General features: G+C 39.6%; 1 protein-coding gene across 11 annotated transcripts in view; it reads right to left on the bottom strand.

Annotated features, from left to right (window-relative positions):
• The window catches only part of XRN1 (5'-3' exoribonuclease 1), a 146889-nt gene that overhangs the window by 25819 nt on the left and 100420 nt on the right, over window positions 1-20650 (bottom strand). For 5 of the 11 annotated variants that reach the window (XM_010330405.3, XM_074405802.1, XM_010330404.2 and 2 more), the window contains 7 exons: window positions 14336-14397; window positions 11969-12079; window positions 11686-11808; window positions 10466-10625; window positions 7239-7420; window positions 3599-3712; window positions 3401-3503 (listed from right to left, as the gene is read on the bottom strand). In XM_010330405.3, the coding sequence (XP_010328707.1) occupies window positions 3401-3503; window positions 3599-3712; window positions 7239-7420; window positions 10466-10625; window positions 11686-11808; window positions 11969-12079; window positions 14336-14397 (855 nt within the window). The other 6 variants (XM_074405805.1, XM_003942570.2, XM_074405803.1 and 3 more) reach the window with 5 other exon arrangements.

Here is a 20650-nt window from a genome sequence, read left to right as displayed (position 1 = left end):
CTTTTCTTGTAAAAGCTTTTGTTTTTACTTGAGTTAGTAATTAATTATCTTTTTTTTTTAGAGACCGGTCTCATTCTGTCACCCAGGATGGGGTGCAGTGGCACAATCACAGCACACTGCAGCCTTGACCTCCCAGGCTCAAGTGATCCTCCTGTCTCAACCTCCCAAGTAGCTGGGACTACAGTTGCATGCCACCATGCCTGGCTACTTTTGTATTTTTGTAGAGATGCGGTTTTACCATGCTGCCTAGGCTGTTTCACCATGTTGCCCACTCTAATAATTATTTTTTAAAAGCTTAGTCCTGCTCTTATCAATTCTTTAGGAAAAATATAATAAAAATGCCACTGCACTCCAGCCTGGTGCCTGGTTACGGAGTGAGACTCTGTCTCAAAAAAAAAAAAAAAAAAAAACTTGTTTAGTCTTCTCTGTACCTATCCTTAATGTTTTCCTTTTGCTCATCTATTAATAACCTTCCTTACTGCCAAGACTCCCCTCTGCCTCTCTAGTTGGGACTAATCACTTTCTAGACCCACTAAGCAGCTGGTATCCTGAGATTTCCATTCATTGTATAACTACACTAGATCTATAATTTGTTATTTTGGTTTCACAATTTTCTTTTTCAAACTACTGCTCTGTTTTGTTGGAGTATATAATTCAGTAGGTTCTTAAGAAAGGGTAAGCAAGGCATGATGGCTCATGCTTGTAATCCTGGCATTTTCGAAGGCTGAAGTGGGAGGATTGCTTGAGCCCAGGACTTTAGCTTGGACAACATAGTGAGACGTTGTCACGTCAAAGGAAAAAAAAAAGGTGCATAAGAAATAAATTTGCAACATTGGAATTGAATTATTTTCTGTGTGCAAAAAAATTTAAAAAAAAAAAGAAATTTGCATATCTGAAAATATCTTTATTTCTCCTTTGTACTAGATTCACAGTTTGGCAGAGAATACCTCAAAAAACCCTGAGGCAGAATGATTTCTCTGTATTAGGATGAAACTCATTCTGCCTCAGGGTTTTGAGGTATTCAATGCTTTCTGGCTTCTAGGCACTGTTCAATAGTGGAGTACCATTCTAATTCTTGATCTTCTATATGTACTATATTTCCTCTCTTCTCTGAATGTCTTAGGACCATCTTTTTATCATTAGTATTCAGAATCTGAAGATAAGCTGTGTCTTTATTCACTGTGCTTAACATTTTGTGGCTCTTTAGTTTAGAGATGCACAATTTTGTTTTAGAAAACTTTCTTTTTTTCTTTTTGACCCTTAATCTCCTTTCCTTAATCATGGATCTCTTTTTCTGGAACTCCAATAAGGTGGGAGCTAGATCTGTGCCCTAAATCTGTGTTCTTTTTTTACAGCTTTTATCTTCTTTGGCTTTACTAGGACTTTATCTACTAAATTTTAAAATCTTACTTGTTCTCTAATTATTTTTTTTTCATTGAATCTTGTTCTTATTTTTTGGTTGCAATACTATTTTATTTCACTAAAGATATTAATTATAGCTGTCTTTGCAGTTTTCTTATTTCCTACATTATCTCTGTTTCCAGGTCCTTTTCATTTCTTATTTTAACTTTCATTTTACAGATTTTCCTTTTCACGGTCTAGTATATATACATATTAAAGAGGGAGACATTACGGCTGTGATGAGAAGCAGTGTCTATGTGGGGAAGGAGAAGGGCTAGGCCACTAGATGATTTGAGGGGCTTTACTCTAGGATGACTGGTTAGTGAGCCAGGCTTTTGGTCGGGACACTCTCTAAAACTTGGTAGGTCTTTTCCTTGGAGGTCAATACATTTTTGATAAATTTATCTTATAAAAGAAACATCCAGCCGGGCGTGGTGGCTCACGTCTGTAATCCAAGTACTCTGGAGGCCAAGGCGGGTCGATAACCTGAGGTTGGGTGATCAGACCAGCCTGAACAACATGGTGAAACCCCGTCTTAAAAAAAAAAAAAAGAAAAGAAAAAGGAAACATTCTCCAATTTCCTATCTGGGGAGAAGGGTATGGCTGGCTACAATCTGAGAACAGGATGAGGAAAAGGGAACTTTTATTTAATCTCTGTATTTTCAGTCTCACATTTCATTCTCTACTCTGCTTGATATTCCCATACCTAGAGAGCTCCCCTACAGAACACACCCCAAGTCTGGCTGTGTCATGGAGGGGTAAAGGGGGTAGTCCCACTACTTCACACACAGACTTTCAACCAATCCCTCTCTTTTCAGCACATGCCTCATCATTAGTTTCTGATGCCTCCAAGTTCTGAACCAATCTGCTTATCATGCTCATTTGTAATCTCTTCTACAGGCACTTTAGCTTGTAGCTTTTTTTTTTTTGAGACGGAGTTTCGCTCTTGTTACACAGGCTGGAGTGCAATGGCGCAATCTCAGCTCACCACAACCTCCGCCTCCTGGGTTCAGGCAATTCTCCTGTGTTAGCCTCCCAAGTAGTTGGAACTACAGGCACGCGCCACCGTGCCCAGCTAATTTTTTTGTATTTTTAGTAGAGACGGGGTTTTACCGTGTTGACCAGGATGGTCTCGATCTCTTGACCTCGTGATCCACCCACCTCGGCCTCCCAAAGTGCTGGGATTACAGGCGTGAGCCACCACACCTGGCCAGCTTGTAGCTTTTAACTTTGCTCTGCTAAAATAGTTACTTCTTCAGTTGTAATTCTCAGCACAAACTCTTTTCAAACCTCTAATCTGCTGATATTGCTCCTATCTCTTTGTCCTTGTATATTTACACTTTTAAAATCTTTTATTATTCAGTTTAATGAGAAGAGGTAAGTGCATGTGGTAAATTTAATCAGTATTATTAACCTTTCCAATGCTTATTGTAAGGATTAGATATTTAGAATTCCTGGAGTATTACCTGGCAGTAGATGCAGAAAAGTGATTTTCTAAACTTAAATAAATTATTGGCTTTAAAACAATAATAAAGATATGAGGAAGCCAACTGCTATTAGAAAAAAGGCTGAGTGATTTAGAAAATCTCTGAACTTAAGATTTAGAATTATAAAATGTTAGTCTCAACAAGAATTTGGATATAGACTACTGCAAATAAGAAAATTCAGTCCTGAATACATTACATGATTTTTTTTTTTTTTTGCCTTTTGGTGTGTAACATAAACCCAAATTCATCTGTTAGCAGCTATTGGAGAATAAGGGCCTGCCCGCTCAAAGAACCTCCTCTTACTACTCTAGCCATACCAGAGGCTGGAGGAAGAGAACGGTATTTCTAGAGGAATTTGCAGGCTCTGGTTTTAGGCTTTCTCACAGTTTCTTCTTACATTCCTAGATATTTAAGTATATTTTTTGATTTTTTAAAAGTGATGCTGTTTTTTAAAAGAGCTTAGTAAAAGTAACAACTCAATGACAAATACTTATAAATGAAAAACATCTTACCAGTAGCTTGGGGAAAAACTGGAGGAATGGCTCCGGGTGGTACAGCAGAAGGATAATTTGCAAATACAGGTGAAGGCAAAGGGAAATTCATACCTAAGGAGCCCTGGAGAAGTATTTAAAAGTTATAAGACAACACAATGCAAACTTTCTATAGAGACTAATAAAAAATTTAACAGAGAAGTCATGGACATTTCTTACCAACTGTTGTAAAGCAAAAAGTGCAGCTTTCTCCTTGGCTTCATTTTCAGAGTGGCACTGTGGCCCATGTACCAGTAAGCCATTAGATAATTTTACTTGGCAAATGGTCATTGTCTAAAAAGAGAGAATATATATGTCTATAAAATTCCCTGTCTAGGAAGTTGACCTCCTCCAGAGTTTTAGTCTAAACAAGTAAAATACTTTTAACAAGAATTTTAAAAAGGGCTTTCAGTTTAAATTTTGAACCGCCAGGCAAAAATTTTAGAGTTGTTGCCTTATCTTTCAGTGCTTACAAAACAAAAAGCTTTCTAAAGCTGGCTGACGGGTCAGGCAACTGAATGCAAATGAAAGTCAGCAAAATTTTTTTCTTTATAAAAGGGGTTGACAAACTATGGAGTTCTGCCTCTTTTTGTAAATACAGTTTTACTGGAACATAGCCACATCTATTCTAATGATTGCTTTCCCACTAACTGCAGAGTTCGGAAGTTGTGATAGAGACCATCTGGCCCACAAGGCCTAAAATGTTTACTATCTGACTCTTCACAGAAAAAATTTGCTGACTCACGTTTATACCATTTTTTTACTTAAAGAAGTATTTTGGTAATATGCGTTAATTGCCAAAATATAAAAGATTCAGAAATTCTGATGTGTTTTCTACTCATATTTAAATTATAACTATATTATACTCTTTCTCTTTTATAAAAAAGCTTGTTTTGTTTTGGTTTACCTTAATTTTTGTTTTTAAATAGATTTAGGGGATACAAATGTTAGTTACATGGATATACTACATACTGGTGAAGTGTGGCAGTCTACCCATTGCCAATAGTATACATTGTACCCAACAGGTCATTTCTCTACCTTTTTTTTTTCCTTTTTTTTTGAGACAGAGGCTTGCTCTGTCACCAGGCGCCAGGTTGCAGTGCAGTGGCGCAATCTCGGCTGACTGCAACCTCCGCCTCCCGGGTTCAAGCAATGCTCCTGCCTCAGCCTCCCAAGCAGCTGGGACTACAGGCGTGTGCCACCATGCCCAGATAACTTTTGCATTTTTAGTAGAGACAGGGATTCACCACGTTGGCCAGGATGGTCTCAATCTCTTGACCTTGTGATCTGCCTGCCTCGGCCTCCCAAAGTGCTGGGATTACAGGTGTGACCCACCGTGCCCAGCCTCCCAACAGGTCACTTCTCATCCCTCATATCCCTCTCACCATCCCATCTTTTGGAATCTCTAATGACTTTCATCCCACTCTGTATGTCCAATTTTAGCTCCCATTTATAAATGAGAACATGTGGTATCTGACTCTCTGTTTCTTTTTTTTTTTTTTGAGACGGAGTTTCGCTCTTGTTACCCAGGCTGGAGTGCAATGGCGCGATCTCGGCTCACCGCAACCTCCGCCTCCTGGGTTGAGGCAATTCTCCTGCCTCAGCCTCCTGAGTAGCTGAGATTACAAGCACGCGCCACCATGCCCAGCTAATTTTTTGTGTTTTTAGTAGAGACGGGTTTCACCATGTTGACCAGGATGGTCTTGATCTCTTGACCTCGTGATCCACCCACCTCGGCCTCCCAAAGTGCTGGAATTACAGGCTTGAGCCACTGCACCCAGCCTGTTTCTTAATTATTTCACTTAGGATAATGGTCTTCAGTTCCATTCATGTTGCTGCAAGATACATGACTTCATTCTTTTTTTTTTTTTTTTTTTTTTGAGATGGAGTTTCGCTCTCGTTACCCAGGCTGGAGTGCAATGGCGCGATCTCGGCTCACCGCAACCTCTGCCTCCTGGGCTCAGGCAATTCTCCTGCCTCAGCCTCCTAAGTAGCTGGGATTACAGGCACGCGCCACCACGCCCAGCTAGTTTTTTGTATTTTTAGTAGAGACGGGGTTTCACTATGTTGACCAAGATGGTCTCGATCTCTCGACCTCCTGATCCACCCGCCTCGGCCTCCCAAAGTGCTGGGATTACAGGCTTGAGCCACCGAGCCCGGCGACTTCATTCTTTTGATGGTTGAACAGTATTACATAAGTATATGTATACACACACATACACACCCCACAATTTCTTTATCCAATCATCCACTGATGGACATTTAGGTTGATTCCATTATCTTTGCTACTAAGAATAGTGCTGTGAAGCCGGGCATGGTGGCTCAAGCCTGTAATCCCAGCACTTTGGGAGGCCGAGGCGGGTGGATCACAAGGTCAAGAGATCAAGACCGTCCTGGACAACATGGTGAAACCCCGTCTCTACTAAAAATACAAAACATTAGCTGGGCATGGTGGCGCGTGCCTGTAATCCCAGCTACTCAGGAGGCTGAGGCAGGAGAATTGCCTGAACCCAGGAGGCGGAGGTTGCGGTGAGCCGAGATCGCGCCATTGCACTCCAGCCTGGGCAACAAGAGCGAAACTCCGTCTCAAAAAAAAAAAAAAAAAAAAAAATTGTGCTGTGATAAATATACAAGTGCAGGCATACTTCTTATGTAATGATTTCTTTTCCTGGGTTAGATATCCAGAAGTGAGATTGCTGGATTAAATCATAGTTCTATTTTTAGCTCTTTGAGAAATCCTCAGACTATTTACATACAGGTTGTACTAATTTACATTCCAACCAACAGTGTATAAACACTCCCTTTTTGTCACATCCTTGCCAAAATTTGTTTTTTGATTTTTTAATCATAGCCATTCTGTCCAGTATGAGATGGCATCTCATTGTGGCCCTAAAATCTGCACTTCTCTGGTAATGTTGAACAATTTTTTCATGTTTGTTGGCAAACCCTTGAGATGTCCTCTTTTGAGAAATGTCCACTTACAACCTTTGCCTATTTTTAATGCGGTCATTTGCTTTTTACTTGTTGAGTCTCTTGTAGATTCTGGATATTATTAGTCCTTTGTCAGATCCATAGTTTGCAAATATTGTGGACTGTCTGTTGATTATTTCTTTTGCTGTGCAGAAGCTTTTTAGTTTAATTAAGTCCTATTTGTCTATTTTTGTTTTTGTTGCATTTGCTTTTGAGATCTTAGTCATAAATCTTTGTCTAGGCTGATGTCCAGAGAGTTTCTCCTAGGTTTTCTTCTAGGATTTTTATCGTTGCAGGTTTCACATTTAAGACTTTAATCCATCATGAGTTAATTTTTTTATGTGGTGAGAGGTATGATTCCAGTTTCATTCTCAGGCATATGGCCATCCACTTTTCCCAGCACCATTTATTGAATAGGGTGTTCTTTCCCAAGTGTATTTTTTGTTGACTTTGTTGAAGATCAAGTTGATTGCGGCCAATTTTTTTTGTTTTAATTTCAAACACAGTAAATATGGATATAAGTAAACAAAAGTTCTTTGGGATCCTCCAAAAAAAGTGTGGAGTTTTTGACACCAAAAAGTTTGAAAACTGCTACTGTAGACCAAGATCTCTGGCTCTATTAGTCTGAAGAATCTTGGCAGGATACCTGATGCCCAGTTCTTCCCTGTCAGCCTCTCTTAGGGTTTCGGTTACATATAAATATTAGAGCTAGAGTAAGAAGCATAAATCTATACTGCTCACAAAGTTAAGAAAAATAAGTCCCATTATATTTTTTCTTAAAGATTTTCAACCAATTTATTAAAGCTTAATGTTAAAGAATTTATATAAATGGAACCGTAGCATACTATACCTGTGGCGTCCGAAGAAAGGTGAAATCAGGTTGTGGCATTCCAATAAGGGAACAAATTCGAGAAAGTTCAGTTACTGGTGTGGATACAGGAGGGATCTGGCTGGGGGTGGGCCAACACACATTGTCCATCGACTGAACGTTATGGTACTCATTAGCACTCTGAGGCTTGTTCACATAAGAGGCTACCAAAAAAGAGAAAAGAGTCTATCTGTATTAATAAAATACTATCTCAAATTATGCACTTATTGTAGGGTTTTATATAAGAGCAGGCAGGAAACTGCTAAAAAGTGTAATAACAGAATCAGGATTTCAGGTGCCTCTAGTTCCAATCCTGGACCTTAGCAGTAAAACCTCCCATTCAAGTGACTGTCAGCTTACCTTCAGTGACCCTCTGGCCACGTACCTTATAAATTTGGTTGAAAAGGTTGAGAAATTCAGTTAGCTGCTATAGAGCCAACTGCATTAAAAAGATGAGTCAGCTGGGCGCGGTGGCTCAAGCCTGTAATCCCAGCACTTTGGGAGGCTGAGGCGGGTGGATCACGAGGTCGAGAGATCGAGACCATCCTGGTCAACATGGTGAAACCCCGTCTCTACTAAAGATACAAAAAATTAGCTGGGCATGGTGGCACGTGCCTGTAATCCCAGCTACTCAGGAGGCTGAGGCAGGAGAATTGCCTGAGCCCAGGAGGCGGAGGTTGCGGTGAGCCGAGATCACGCCATTGCACTCCAGCCTGGGTAACAAGAGCGAAACTCCGTCTCAAAAAAAAAAAAAAAAAAAAAAAAAAGATGAGTCTTCCATGAAGCACATATAAAGAACTATTTAGTAGTTCCTAAAATTACTGCGACTGCAGTAAAGATTTCTGGATGAGTATAACTGATTAATAATAAATTATTAAGATAAAGATTTAAACATACGGTAAGTACCTAACTGTCAAAACCTTGAGCAGCTAATGACTACATGGTACTGTTACAGGTAAAATTTGAACAAACAAATGGCTTTCTTGTTTTGCAGAAGAAGAGAAAAATAAAACAACAAAAGAATGAATAAACAAATGTCTTTCTTGAGCGGAAGTACAATTAATCCTTAAGTTTTGAAGTTTTGGCTTCAATCTCAATTCTTGCAATTCCACTTTACATTCTGAGACACATGAATATTTTTGTTGCTCTGAAATCATATTTCTTAAAATTTTTTTGAAATTGTCTTCTGTTTTTATATGAAAGACAATTTTAAAATTGAGTGTTCACTTTCCTTACGATTAACAAACAGAACAAAAGCATATCTCATTGAAGAATTAATCCAAACTTTTACTCATACAGATTTAAAAAGCAGTCTTTTCACTAATATAGATTAAAAAAGCAGTTAACTGGCTTGATCAAAGTCTCAGAGCCAGTTAGTTCTATAACAGGGGCTGGATTCTGAGCTAGTGACTCTAAGACTCTAAGGTCTATGAAGCTTTTTTTTTTTTTTTTTTTTAACTATACTGAAATAAAAAACTTACTTGGTTTTGACAATGGGATCATCTTTATCTAATTTTGTCTTAAAAGTTATTTGGTTCCATTTCAGGAACATGTCTGTCACTATAATAAATAATCAGTTTCCTAATACATTTTAGAATTTTTAATTAATTATTCCACTATTCACTAGAATAAAAATGGGGCTAGGTTCTGCTTTTATTCCAGGTTTTAAAATTATTATTATTATTTTTTAAGACAGAATTTCGCTCTTGTTGCTCAGGCTGGAGTGTGATGGCACGATCTTGGCTCACTGCAATCTCCACCTCTTGGGTTCAAGTGATTCTTCTGATTCAGCCTCCCAAGTAGCTGGGATTACAGGTACCTGCTACCATGCCCAGCTACTTTTTTGTATTTTTAGTAGAGCTGGGTTTTCACTATGTTGGCCAGGCTGGTCTCAAACTCCTGACCTCAGGTGATTCACCTGCCTTGGCCTCCCAAAGTGCTGGGATTACAGATGTGAGTCACTGCACCCAGCCAATTCCAAATTTTGATCCTTGATATATTTAGAACTGCTTATTTCAAAAATGTTTTTTACTTCTCTGAGAAACTTCTGCCCATACCCACTTTTGTATCGGTCATTCTTCCTGGTTGCCTTTAGCAGATCATTACACAGACAAAATGCTGCAGTATAGAGGACATTCAGGGTAGGAACAAATATGGTGGATATTTACTGAAATCCAGTTATGTACCAGATGTTATGTTATAGGCTTTACAGACTTAAGATTGTGACCCACTTTCCTATATCTAACTCCATTAATGATTTTTAATTGATTTTGTAGATTTTTCTGTTTTTACAATGGTCAACTTATTTTAACATTGTATCAATTACTGGTACCTACAATGTTCTGGAAATAGTGCTAATTCCTTTATATTTATACATGTTATATAATTATCACAAGTCATTTGCAATGTATTATTCTCATTTTATACATAAGAAACAAGATTTCAGAAAAGTTAAATAATGTACGTAAGTTACATGATCATTTTTTTTTTCCAGCAGCGTTCTTAGGCAGATACATGATCATTTTTAAATTACTGAGAAAAAAAGCTAGGACGTGCAAATTTTTTAAGGTTAGGATGTCCACAGAATGAATATCTGTAACACTACAATTAAATAATCACAAGAAGACATTTAGTGACTATAAATCTACTGGTTACATGGTTATATTATTATTGTTGTTGTTGTTTTGAGACAGGGTCCGTCTCTATTGCTGAGGTTGGAGTGCAGTGGCATGATCTTTGCTCACTGCAACCTCTGTTTCCTGGGCTCAGGCAATCCTCCCACCTCAGCCTCCCCAGTAGCTGGGACTACAGGTGCATGCCACCAGGCCCAGCTAACTTTTGTATTTTTTATAGAGGCAGAAAGTGCTTTAGCTTCCCAAAGGTCTGGGATTACAGGCATAAGCCATATCTGGCCAGTTATATTATTATATAACTGAAACAAGTATAAAAATTACAGTTTTGAGAAAAAAGTAGTTTTAGGCCAGATGTGGTGGCATATGCCTATAATCCCAGCATTTTGGGAAGCTGAAGTGAGAGGATCGCTTGAGGCCAGAAGTTTGAGACCAGCCTGGCCAACATGATGAGACATCATCTCTAAAATTTAAAAAAAAAAAAGTAGTTTGTTTATCTTTAAAAGCACATGATAAAAAGAACCAAATGAATTGAATTTTAAAAATGATATTATTGGTAACAGTACTTAGTTTACTTACCTAACTTCTTATTTTGTTTAGGCTGAGAGGGTAATCCATATTCATCTCTTCTATTAGAGGAAACAGGGATTTCATGACCAATCTGTTTCATTTCATTCTTATGGTCCACAGTGTTAGAGCCATCAATTTTTAGAATTTCTTTAAGCATCCGTGTTCCCTTCTTTTTGAAAATGATTCACATGGAGATAGTGAGGGTGAAGAGAAGAAAGTCAACATTAGATCTATAGGACTTATTAATCTTTCTTGGTAAGAATTCCATTGTTAAAAATTAAGATACTAACTACAAGCCGGGCACGGTGGCTCAAGCCTGTAATCCCAGCACTTTGGGAGGCCGAGGCGGGTGGATCACGAGGTCAAGAGATCGAGACCATCCTGGTCAACATGGTGAAACCCCGTCTCTACTAAAAATACAAAAAATTAGCTGGGCATTGTGGTGCATGCCTGTAATCCCAGCTACTCAGGAGGCTGAGGCAGGAGAATTGCTTGAACCCAGGAGGCAGAGGTTGCAGTGAGCCGAGATTGTGCCATTGCACTCCAGCCTGGGTAACAAGAGCGAAACTCTGTCTCAAAAAAAAAAAAAAAAAAAAAAGATACTAACTACATTCAGATAGAAATTGAAAAAAGAAAAAAAAAAAAACCCACCCACATTTCTGATATAGAAACAATACTTCTTTTTTTTTTGAGACGGAGTTTCACCCTTTTTACCCGGGCTGGAGTGCAATGGCGCGATCTCGGCTCACCGCAACCTCCGCCTCCTGGGCTCAGGCAATTCTCCTGCCTCAGCCTCCTGAGCAGCTGGGATTACAGGCACGTGCCACCATGCCCAGCTAATTTTTTGCACTTTTAGTAGAGACGGGGTTTCACCATGTTGACCAGGATGGTCTCGATCTCTCGACCTCGTGATCCACCCGCCTCGGCCTCCCAAAGTGCTGGGATTACAGGCTTGAGCCACCGCGCCCGGCGCTAGAAACAATACTTCTGCTTAACTTTTATCCCAGTTGCCTAGCAGCAATGTTTGAAAAGTGGGGGAACTATGGTCTAAAGAGAAAAAGTATGGCTAAATTGCCCAGAGCAGCCTGGTTTTCCTCACAAGATGACAATAATGATGTAATATACTAACCTCCATGAGGGAAAAGTGTTTGAACACTTGTATGGTATATATTTGCATGGTCAACAGTTGAGAAATTACCATAGTAAGAAAGTTCCTACAAAATACAAACCATAGCAAATGACTGTGGTGACAAATGCTCTTCACTTGGAGGTCCCCCATGATGAGATGACTGTACTTCATTTTCTTTGGAGATATTCAAAGATGCTAAAAAGTTCTCAATTCCAGAGTTAGGCTAAAATAATAAATATTTTGGGCATGAAGATGAAAATATAATACAAGAACACACAAAAAGCTGAGTTTTATATACAAAAATGGTCATTCTATTTTTGCCCAATCATCTTCCCAGGTGTTAAAGTTTGGGAAGAGAATCTATTGAATAAATAGTCTTTTACCTTATCAATAGCATTTGGATAACCAGTCACAACCTTTTGGGTTTCTGAGACTTCTGGACTTTCATTTCTCTTCAATAGCTTAATATTACATTTGGCAGGCCCTTCAAAAGTCTATAAAAAAGTAAGAATAGGCTTTTTGTGTAAATATATTTGTAGTTACTACATAATAGTGTTCTAAATAAATTGCCGCAAAACATTTTATGTGCTATTTTGCCTTTTATGTCGTAAGAAAAGGGGGCCTATAAGCTTGGATGGAGAAAAATTACATCTTTATCTTCATTAACCTCTAAATGAGATTTAGCATTTCCTACAATTATGAATATAGGCAACAAACTACTTATATGATCTGTGTGTTTATATTTCCCCCAAATTCCTGTTAAAAGCCCTAACTTCTAATGGGATCATATTAGGAGGTAGGGCTTTTGGGAGGTTATTAAGTTTAGATGAGGTCTTCAGGGTGCAACACCCATGATGGTATTAGTGTCCTTACATGAAGAGGAAGAGAATAGAGTTCTTTCTCGCCATCGTGTTAGAATATGAGAAGATGCATCAGCTGCAAGCCAGAAAGGGAACCCCCACCAGACAAAGGCACTTTACCAGATTCTAACTGTATTTCAACATAACCGGTTTTCTTTTAAATCTTTTTAGCTTTAAAGACATTATTCTGCTAGTGCCTTAATCTTGGACTTTCCAGACTTCAGAGATGTAAGAAATAAATGTTTATCGCTCAATGTACCTAGTCTATGGTATCTTTATTATACAGCTCAAATCAACTAAGAAAACCACAACAGTGGTGATTCTAATTGTGTATCAGTATAACTGGTTTCCTTTAAAATCGTACATATTTTATTTTAGCATTAAGAATACTATTCTGGGGCCAGGCGCGGTGGCTCACGCCTGTAATCCCAGCACTTTGGGAGGCCAAGGCGGGTGGATCACGAGGTCAAGAGATCGAGACCATTCTGGTCAACAAGGTGAAACCCCGTCTCTACTAAAAATACAAAAATTAGCTGGGCATGGTGGCACGTGCCTGTAATCCCAGCTACTCGGGAGGCTGAGGCAGGAGAATTGCTTGAACCCAGGAGGCGGAGGTTGCGGTAAGCCAAGATTGCACCATAACACTCCAGCCTGTGTAATAAGAGCAAAACTCCGTCTAAAAAAAAAAAAAAAAAAGAATACTATTCTGAGAATAATGGCTTCACCAAAAGTTTATGGGCTTCACCGAAGACGTCTATTGCACAAAAAGTTTATCAATCCCTTTTCTAGAATAGGGGAAATTAAGAGTTTCAAAAGAAGAGGGCCTTAAAAGTCAAGTAATTATAACATTTGGTATCTAAATATTAATGGATTCCATTTACTGAGAACCTGTTATGTGACAAATATTCAACTAAGACATCTTTTATAAATTTAATATTACTATAAGAGATCAATTTTTTTAAAAATGTATATTAAAATATGACAGGCATAAAGTATACATCTTATATACTTGTCAAATTTTTTAGATCAAAAATTTGTTATTCTTTGATTATAAAATATATACATAATCCTTGTAAACAGCAGAGACTATATAAAGTAAAACATAAATAATCTCGGCTTCCCCAACACCAATCTAATTCCACAGAATTTAGCCTCTTAAGTTTGCTATTTTGTTCCATATACTTCAATTGTATACATAAATATATACTTCCATATATGTCTATTTGTGTGTATATATATATTTATATATATATATGACCATATATATTGAGAGCAACTACAAGTGATTATTACTACTGTCATTTTTTTTTTTAGACAGATTCTCACTCTGTTGCCCATGTTGGAGTGCAGTGCCACAATCTTGGCTCACTGCAACATTCGCTTCCCAGGTTCAAGTGATTCTCCTCCCTCAGCCTCCCAAGCAGCTGGGACTACAGGCATGCGCCACCATGCCTGGCTGATTTTTTCTGTATTTTTAGTAGAGAGGGGGTTTCACCATGCTGGCCAGGATAGTCTTGTGCTCCTGACCTCAAGTGATCCCTACCTCCGCCTCCCAAAGTGCTGGGATTAGAGGCATGAGCCACCACGCCCAGCCAGGTGATTAACATTTTTATCTCCATTTAAAGAAGAGAAAATTGAGGCTATGAGAGAAAAAGTGAATTGCCTAAGGCCATTCAACTATTAAATGGCAGAATCAGGATTTCAGGTGCTTCTAGGGACTTTAGGTGTACAACCTCCCATCCAAGTGACTGTCAGCTGAAATTCAGTGACCCTCTGGCCATACACCATATACATTTGGTTGATAAGGTTGAGAAATTCAGTCTGATGCTACAGAGCAACCAATTGCATTAAAAAGTTGGTAACTAGAAATTTGATTTTAAGGAAGCTTACTTGCTTATTGGACATTTTCTGGGACCGACACTCAGCTTCAGGACTCTTACACTCTTCTTTAACTAGAGACAAGAAAACAGAAATTTTCATAAATGGAAGAGCTTGCCGCACAATTAAAACTACCAAACATTTATGATAGCAAGGCACTATGTTAAAAATTCAAAGAATTCCAAGACACAGTCTCTGAACTTAGGGAATTTATAATATAGGTAAGAGGGAGAAGAGACACTTAGATAATAATAGAGAAAATAGAAAGGTGGCATCTGAACTGGGCCTTGAGGGATGGTAGGTTTCTAAAGGGCAGCCTAAGAAGTTAAGTATTCCAGGCAAAGGAAATAGTGAAAAAAAAAAAAGACATGGAAGCAGAAAGCAAGGAATGTGTTTATGAAACTCTAAATAGACAAGTTCCACTGGAAGTTAAGGAGTAAAATGGAGCTTAAGGGAACTAAGGAAGCAGGTTAGATCATAACGGGCAAGGTACTGAAGACTATGGTATTTTAAGTTGGTAGGCAATGTGCAACAAATCACAGAAAGGTTTTGAGCAGGTAGTAATCTGATGAGAACTGTGCTTTAGAATGATTAAAATATGACAATAGCCTATTGGCTAGAAAACAGAATAGTACAAGACCAATTCAGGCAGCTATTTTAACAGTTCTGTTTAAGGAGAAATTAGGGGATGGGAGGAGAAATGAAAAGAATGAATCTGAAAAAGAGGATGTGAAGATAAAGAAGATAGGAAGGGATGAATGTGAGTGATTATTTCCATAGGATTTAGCAAATGATAGAATATGACGTTGAAGAATACGAGGAGCATGAAGTAGCTCTGAAGAAGCACAAAAAGTATAGTTTGTAATTACTGCATAATATTCTATTCTATTGGCTATACCGGATTGTATGGATCTACTATAACTTGTTTTTACCACTTTCTATCACTAGACTGTTCATTAAACCACTCTGAAAAAGAAAAAAAAAAAAAAACGGTGTGTAAGGAGAGAAGAGGAAAATAGGAAGGAAGGAAGGAAAGAAGGAAGGAAGGAAATATTAAAAAGGAAAGAGAGGGTAAGGAAAGAAGCAGGGGAAGGGGAATAGTGAGGAGGGCATGGGAGGGAGGGAGTGAGATCAGAGATGGGAAGGAAGGACAAAGGGAAGAAGGAAGGGTGAGAGAAGGAAAACAGAGAGAGGAAAAGAGAAGGGGAGGAAAGGAAGGTAATGGAGGTAAGGAAGAGAGGAAGGGAAGGAAAAGAAAATGTGAGCTGACATGCATCAACACTAAACATTTGTTGAGACATACACAAAAGAAAACTAACTGGAACTTCACATAACTCAAATAGTTTACATACATATATAAATATTAATTTGAAGAAAAATTAAAATGCATTTTTTGAAGTAAATATAACTTTACTTCAAAAAAAGTAAACACAACTTTATGCTAGGTTTATCATTAACAGATTTATAGGGACATTAGTCTATATTTAACTTAAAGAGTAAAAGAAACCAAAATAACATATAGATACTGGCATTAAAAAAAGGTATGGCGTGGTGGCTCATGCCTGTAATCTCAGCACTTTGGGAGGCTGAGGCGGGCAGATCATGAAGTCAGGAGATCAAGACCATCCTGGCTAACACAGTGAAACCCCATCTCTACCAAAAATACAGAAATTAGCCAGGCGTGGTGGTGCACGCCTGTAGTCCCAGGTACTCGGAGGTTGAGGCAGGAGAATCACTTGAACCTGGGAGGCAGGGTTTGCAGTGAGCTGAGATCCTACCACTGCACTCCAGCCTGGGCGACAGAGCGAGATTCCATCTCAAAAAAAAAAAAAAAAAAAAAAAATGGTATAGCAGTTACCAAACTGAATCAAAGTTAAAACCCTCAAAAACTTTTTTGAAAATAGCTTTCTAGAAAAATGTTTAAAAGATTTTATGACCTAAAACATATAAATACATAAAATACCATGCACATATAAAATATAGTAAGTTAGTCTCAGGACTCTGCACTTGATGTTTCCTCTACTGGAAAGCTCTTCAGCCAGCTTTGCATAGTTCATGCCTTCTTGAACCCTTTATTAAGGTCTGTGCTGGAATGTCATCTCCTCGGAAAGGTCTTTCTTGTCAACCCAATTTATTTTTTATTTTTTAAGACGGGGTTTCACCATGTTGGTCAGGCTGGTCTTGAATTCCCAACCTCAGGTGATCCACCCGCCTTAGCCTCCAAAGTGCCTGGATTACAGGCGTGAGCCACCACACCACACCCGGCCTTGTCAACCCAATTTAAAAAAGCAACCCTGCCAGGCGCGGTGGCTCAAGCCTGTAATCCCAGCACTTTGGGAGGCCGAGGCGGGTGGATCACAAGGTTGAGAGATCGAGACCAACCTGGTCAACATGGCGAAACCCCGTCTCTACTAAAAATACAAAAAAAATTAGCTGGGCATGGTGGCGCGTGCCTGTAATCCTAGCTACTCAGGAGGCTGACGCAGGAGAATTGCCTGAACCCAGGAGGCGGAGGTTGTGGTGAGCCGAGATCGCGCCATTGCACTCCAGCCTGGGTAACAAGAGCGAAACTCCGTCTCAAAAAAAAAAAAAAAAAGCAACCCTATCTCTCTATCCCTCTTAATCTGTTTTACTTTTCATCATAGCATTTATCATTACTTCAGATTATAGAATTTACTGTTTACTTGAATAAATAAATGAATAAATAACGAGTCATATTTTGAACATAAAGAATAATTTTATGAAATTTGGAAATATTTTGGTCAAGAGAAGAGAAATTATTACTGCAGGATGAAGATTCTTTTTTTTTTTTTTTTGAGACGGAGTTTCGCTCTTGTAACCCAGGCTGGAGTGCAATGGCACGATCTCGGTTCACCGCAACCTCTGCCTCCTGGGTTCAGGCAATTCTCCTGCCTCAGCCTCCTGAGTAGCTGGGATTACAGGCACGAGCAATCATGCCCAGCTAATTTTTTGTATTTTTAGTAGAGATGGGTTTCACCAAGTTGACCAGGATGGTCTCGATCTCTTTACCTCGTGATCCACCCGCCTGAGCCTCCCAAAGAGCTGGGATTACAGGCTTAAGCCACCGCGCCCGGTCTGCAGGATGAAGATTCTAATTCCTGACTATGCCTGAACATAGTATACAGTATTGAAGAAATTTAAAGAGAGTATAAATATATAAATTATGTTAGATAATATTAACAACAAAATATTTGCACCTATTTTAAAGAAAAGCTTGTAATATAGTTTGGAGTATTTAATAGGCAAGTGTTTATAAAAAGAAAAGTAACTGAATTTCTCTAAGATTTATCTCAAGTAGTTAGTGAAGGGCCATCAGCAAAAACGTCAGAGTATGGACCTCCAACAATTCTCTCCTCCATAAAAGAAACAAGAGAATGAGCATAAATGAGCAGAATTCACATTTTTAGAATTACAGAAATTAACCAAAGGCTTACAGCAATCTAGGGAGTGTTTATTCAAGAAAAAAAAAACAAACCAAAAAAACAGTGGGAACTTGAGTACCAGCAAGCCTTGCCCCCATGGACTGAAGTGCTTTGGAGCCCTAAATAAACTTGAAAGACTGTCTAGGCCACAAGGACTACATGTCCTAGGGTTGAGCTAGTCTTGCAGCCTGTGGACTTGCTAGGCATGTGACTTACTGAGACTCTTGCTGGGGCAGCTAAGGGAGTGCTTGTGCCACTACTCCCCCAACCCCAGGCAACACAACTTGAGGCTCCAAAAGAGACCCCGCTCTTCCACTTGAGGAAAGGAAAGGGTAAAGCTGACTTTTGTATTTTGGATACCAACTCAGTTAGGCTTGTGTCAAAGTCATAAGACCCCATTCCAGGCCCTAGCACTCCTGGATGACATCTCTAGACATGCATGGGCCAGAACGGAACCTAGAGCTCTGAAGGGAAGAACCCAGTCCTGGCAGGATTCACAGTCCTGGCAGGATTCATCACCTGCTAACTAAAGAACCCTTGGGATCAAAATAACCAGCGGTGATACCAGGTAGTACCCATGTGCCTTGGATGAGACTCTGAGACCCAGCACATACCCACCTATGGTGACTATGATGAAAGAGTCCTCCTGCTTGAGAAAAGCAGAGGGAAAAAGTAAAGGAAATTTTGTCTTGCACCTCAGGTACCAGCTCTGTCAAGTGGGATAGAGCACCAAGGGGGCTCTTCGGGTCTCCACTTCCAGGCTGTGGTTCTTAGATGCATTTCTAGACCTGCCTCGGGCCAGAGGGAACCCCACTACCCTGAAGGGTGAGTCCCAGGCCAGGCAGCATTCATCATAAGCTGTTTGAAGAGCCCTGGGCATTAAGTGAACATCAGCAACAGTCGAGCAGTACTCCCCATGGGCCTGTGGTTGGTGATGGCCACAGGGAAACACTCTTCAGCCTGCAGAAAGTGGAGGGAAGAGTGAGAGAAGAAGGGCAGTGTCTCAAGGTTTCAGGGCCAGCTTAGCTGCAGTACAACACAAGGTAGATTTCTAATTTTTCTGAATCTAGTCCCTATCTCTTGGATGGCATCTCAGGATCCACCCAGGACCTAGGGGAACAAACTTCCCTAAAGGGAAGGACAAAAGTCTGGCTGGTTTCACCATCTGATTACAGAGAACTAGGACCTTGAGCAAACACAGGCAGCAGCCAGGTATGGCAGGCGATGGGTGAGATCCAGTGCTGTGCTAACTTCAGGTCTGACCTAGTACGGTCCCAGTGGTGGTGGCCACAGGGGTATTCATGTCATCCCATCCCCAAGCCCAGGTGGCTCAGCAAAGAGAGAAAGACCCTATTTGCTTGGGAGAAAGTAAAGGAAGAGAACAAGACTCTGCAAGAGCCACAGCATTACTGGGCTAGGGGTGCTCCATAATGCAGTTACAGTTTAGAGCACAAAATCCAAGTCCTTTCAAATATTGGAAAGTGTTCCCAAGAAGGACTGCTACAGACAAGCCCAGACTTCAAATACTATGGTAAGTATCTAACTCTTTTTTTTATTTTTTATTTTTTTATTTTATTTTTTAGATAAAAAGATGGGTTTCACCATGATGGCCAGGCTGGTCTTAAACTCCTGACCTCAGGTGATCCACCCACCTTGGCCTCCCAAAGTGCTAGGATTACAGGCGTGAGCCACCACGCCTGGCCAGTATCTAACTGTTTAATGGCCAGACACCCATGAACATCAATAAACATCAAGACAATCCAGTAAAAAATATGACTTCAACAAACTAAGTAAGGCACCAGGGATCAATCCTGCAGAAACAGAGATATGTGACCTTTCAGACAGAATTCAGAATAGCTGTTTTGGTCAGATGCCTTGGCTCATGCCTATAATCCCAGCACTTTGGGAAGCTGAGGTGGGAGGACTGATGGAGCCCAAGAGGTTGAGCCTGCAGTGAGACATGATAGTACCCCTGCACTCCAACAACAGAGCAAGACCCTGCCTCAAAAACAAAAACAAAAAATAAAAACAAACACCTGTAATTCCAGCTCAGGAGGCTGAGGCAGGAGAATCGCCTGAACTGGTGTTGGAGGTTGCAGTGGGCTGAGATCGCGCCACTGCACTCGGCCTGGGCAACAGAGCAAGACTTTGTCTCAAAGAAAAAAAAAAAAAAAAGGAAAAGGAAAGAGATATATTCAAATACAGTAATAGCTGGAGACATCAACATTCCGCTCTCAGCATTGTACAGCCTTCTAGATGGGAAATAAACAATATCTGGAAAAACCTGAATACTCCACCAAATAACTATCAGAACTGATACATTCAGTAAAGTTTCAGGATGCAAAATCAACATACAAAAATCAGTGGCATTTTTATATGTCAACAGCAAACAGTCTGAAAAAGATATCAAGAAAGTAATTCCATTTATAATAGCTACAGATAAAATTAATTACCTAGGAACTAACCAAAGAAGTTAAAGATGTCTACAATTAAAACTATAAAACACTGATGCAAGAAATTGAAGAAGATAAAAAAAGAGAGAAAGATATTCCAAGGTTCACAGACTGGAAAAATCAATATTGTTAAAATGTCCATGTTACTCAAAGGGATCTACAGATTCAATGCAATCCTGGTCAAAATACCAGTAACATTTTTTTTTTTTTTTTTTTTTTGAGACGGAGTTTCGCTCTTGTTACCCAGGCTGGAGTGCAATGGCACGATCTCGGCTCACCGCAACCTCCGCCTCCTGGGTTCAAGCAATTCTCCTGCCTCAGCCTCCTGAGTAGCTGGGATTACAGACACGTGCCACCATGCCCAGCTAATGTTTTGTATTTTTAGTAGAGACAGGGTTTCACCATGTTGACCAGGATGGTCTCAATCTCTC

Source organism: Saimiri boliviensis, chromosome 9, assembly GCF_048565385.1.
Source record: "Saimiri boliviensis isolate mSaiBol1 chromosome 9, mSaiBol1.pri, whole genome shotgun sequence".
In the NCBI taxonomy this organism is placed as follows: domain Eukaryota; kingdom Metazoa; phylum Chordata; class Mammalia; order Primates; family Cebidae; genus Saimiri; species Saimiri boliviensis.
This window is presented reverse-complemented; position numbering and strand designations above follow the sequence as displayed.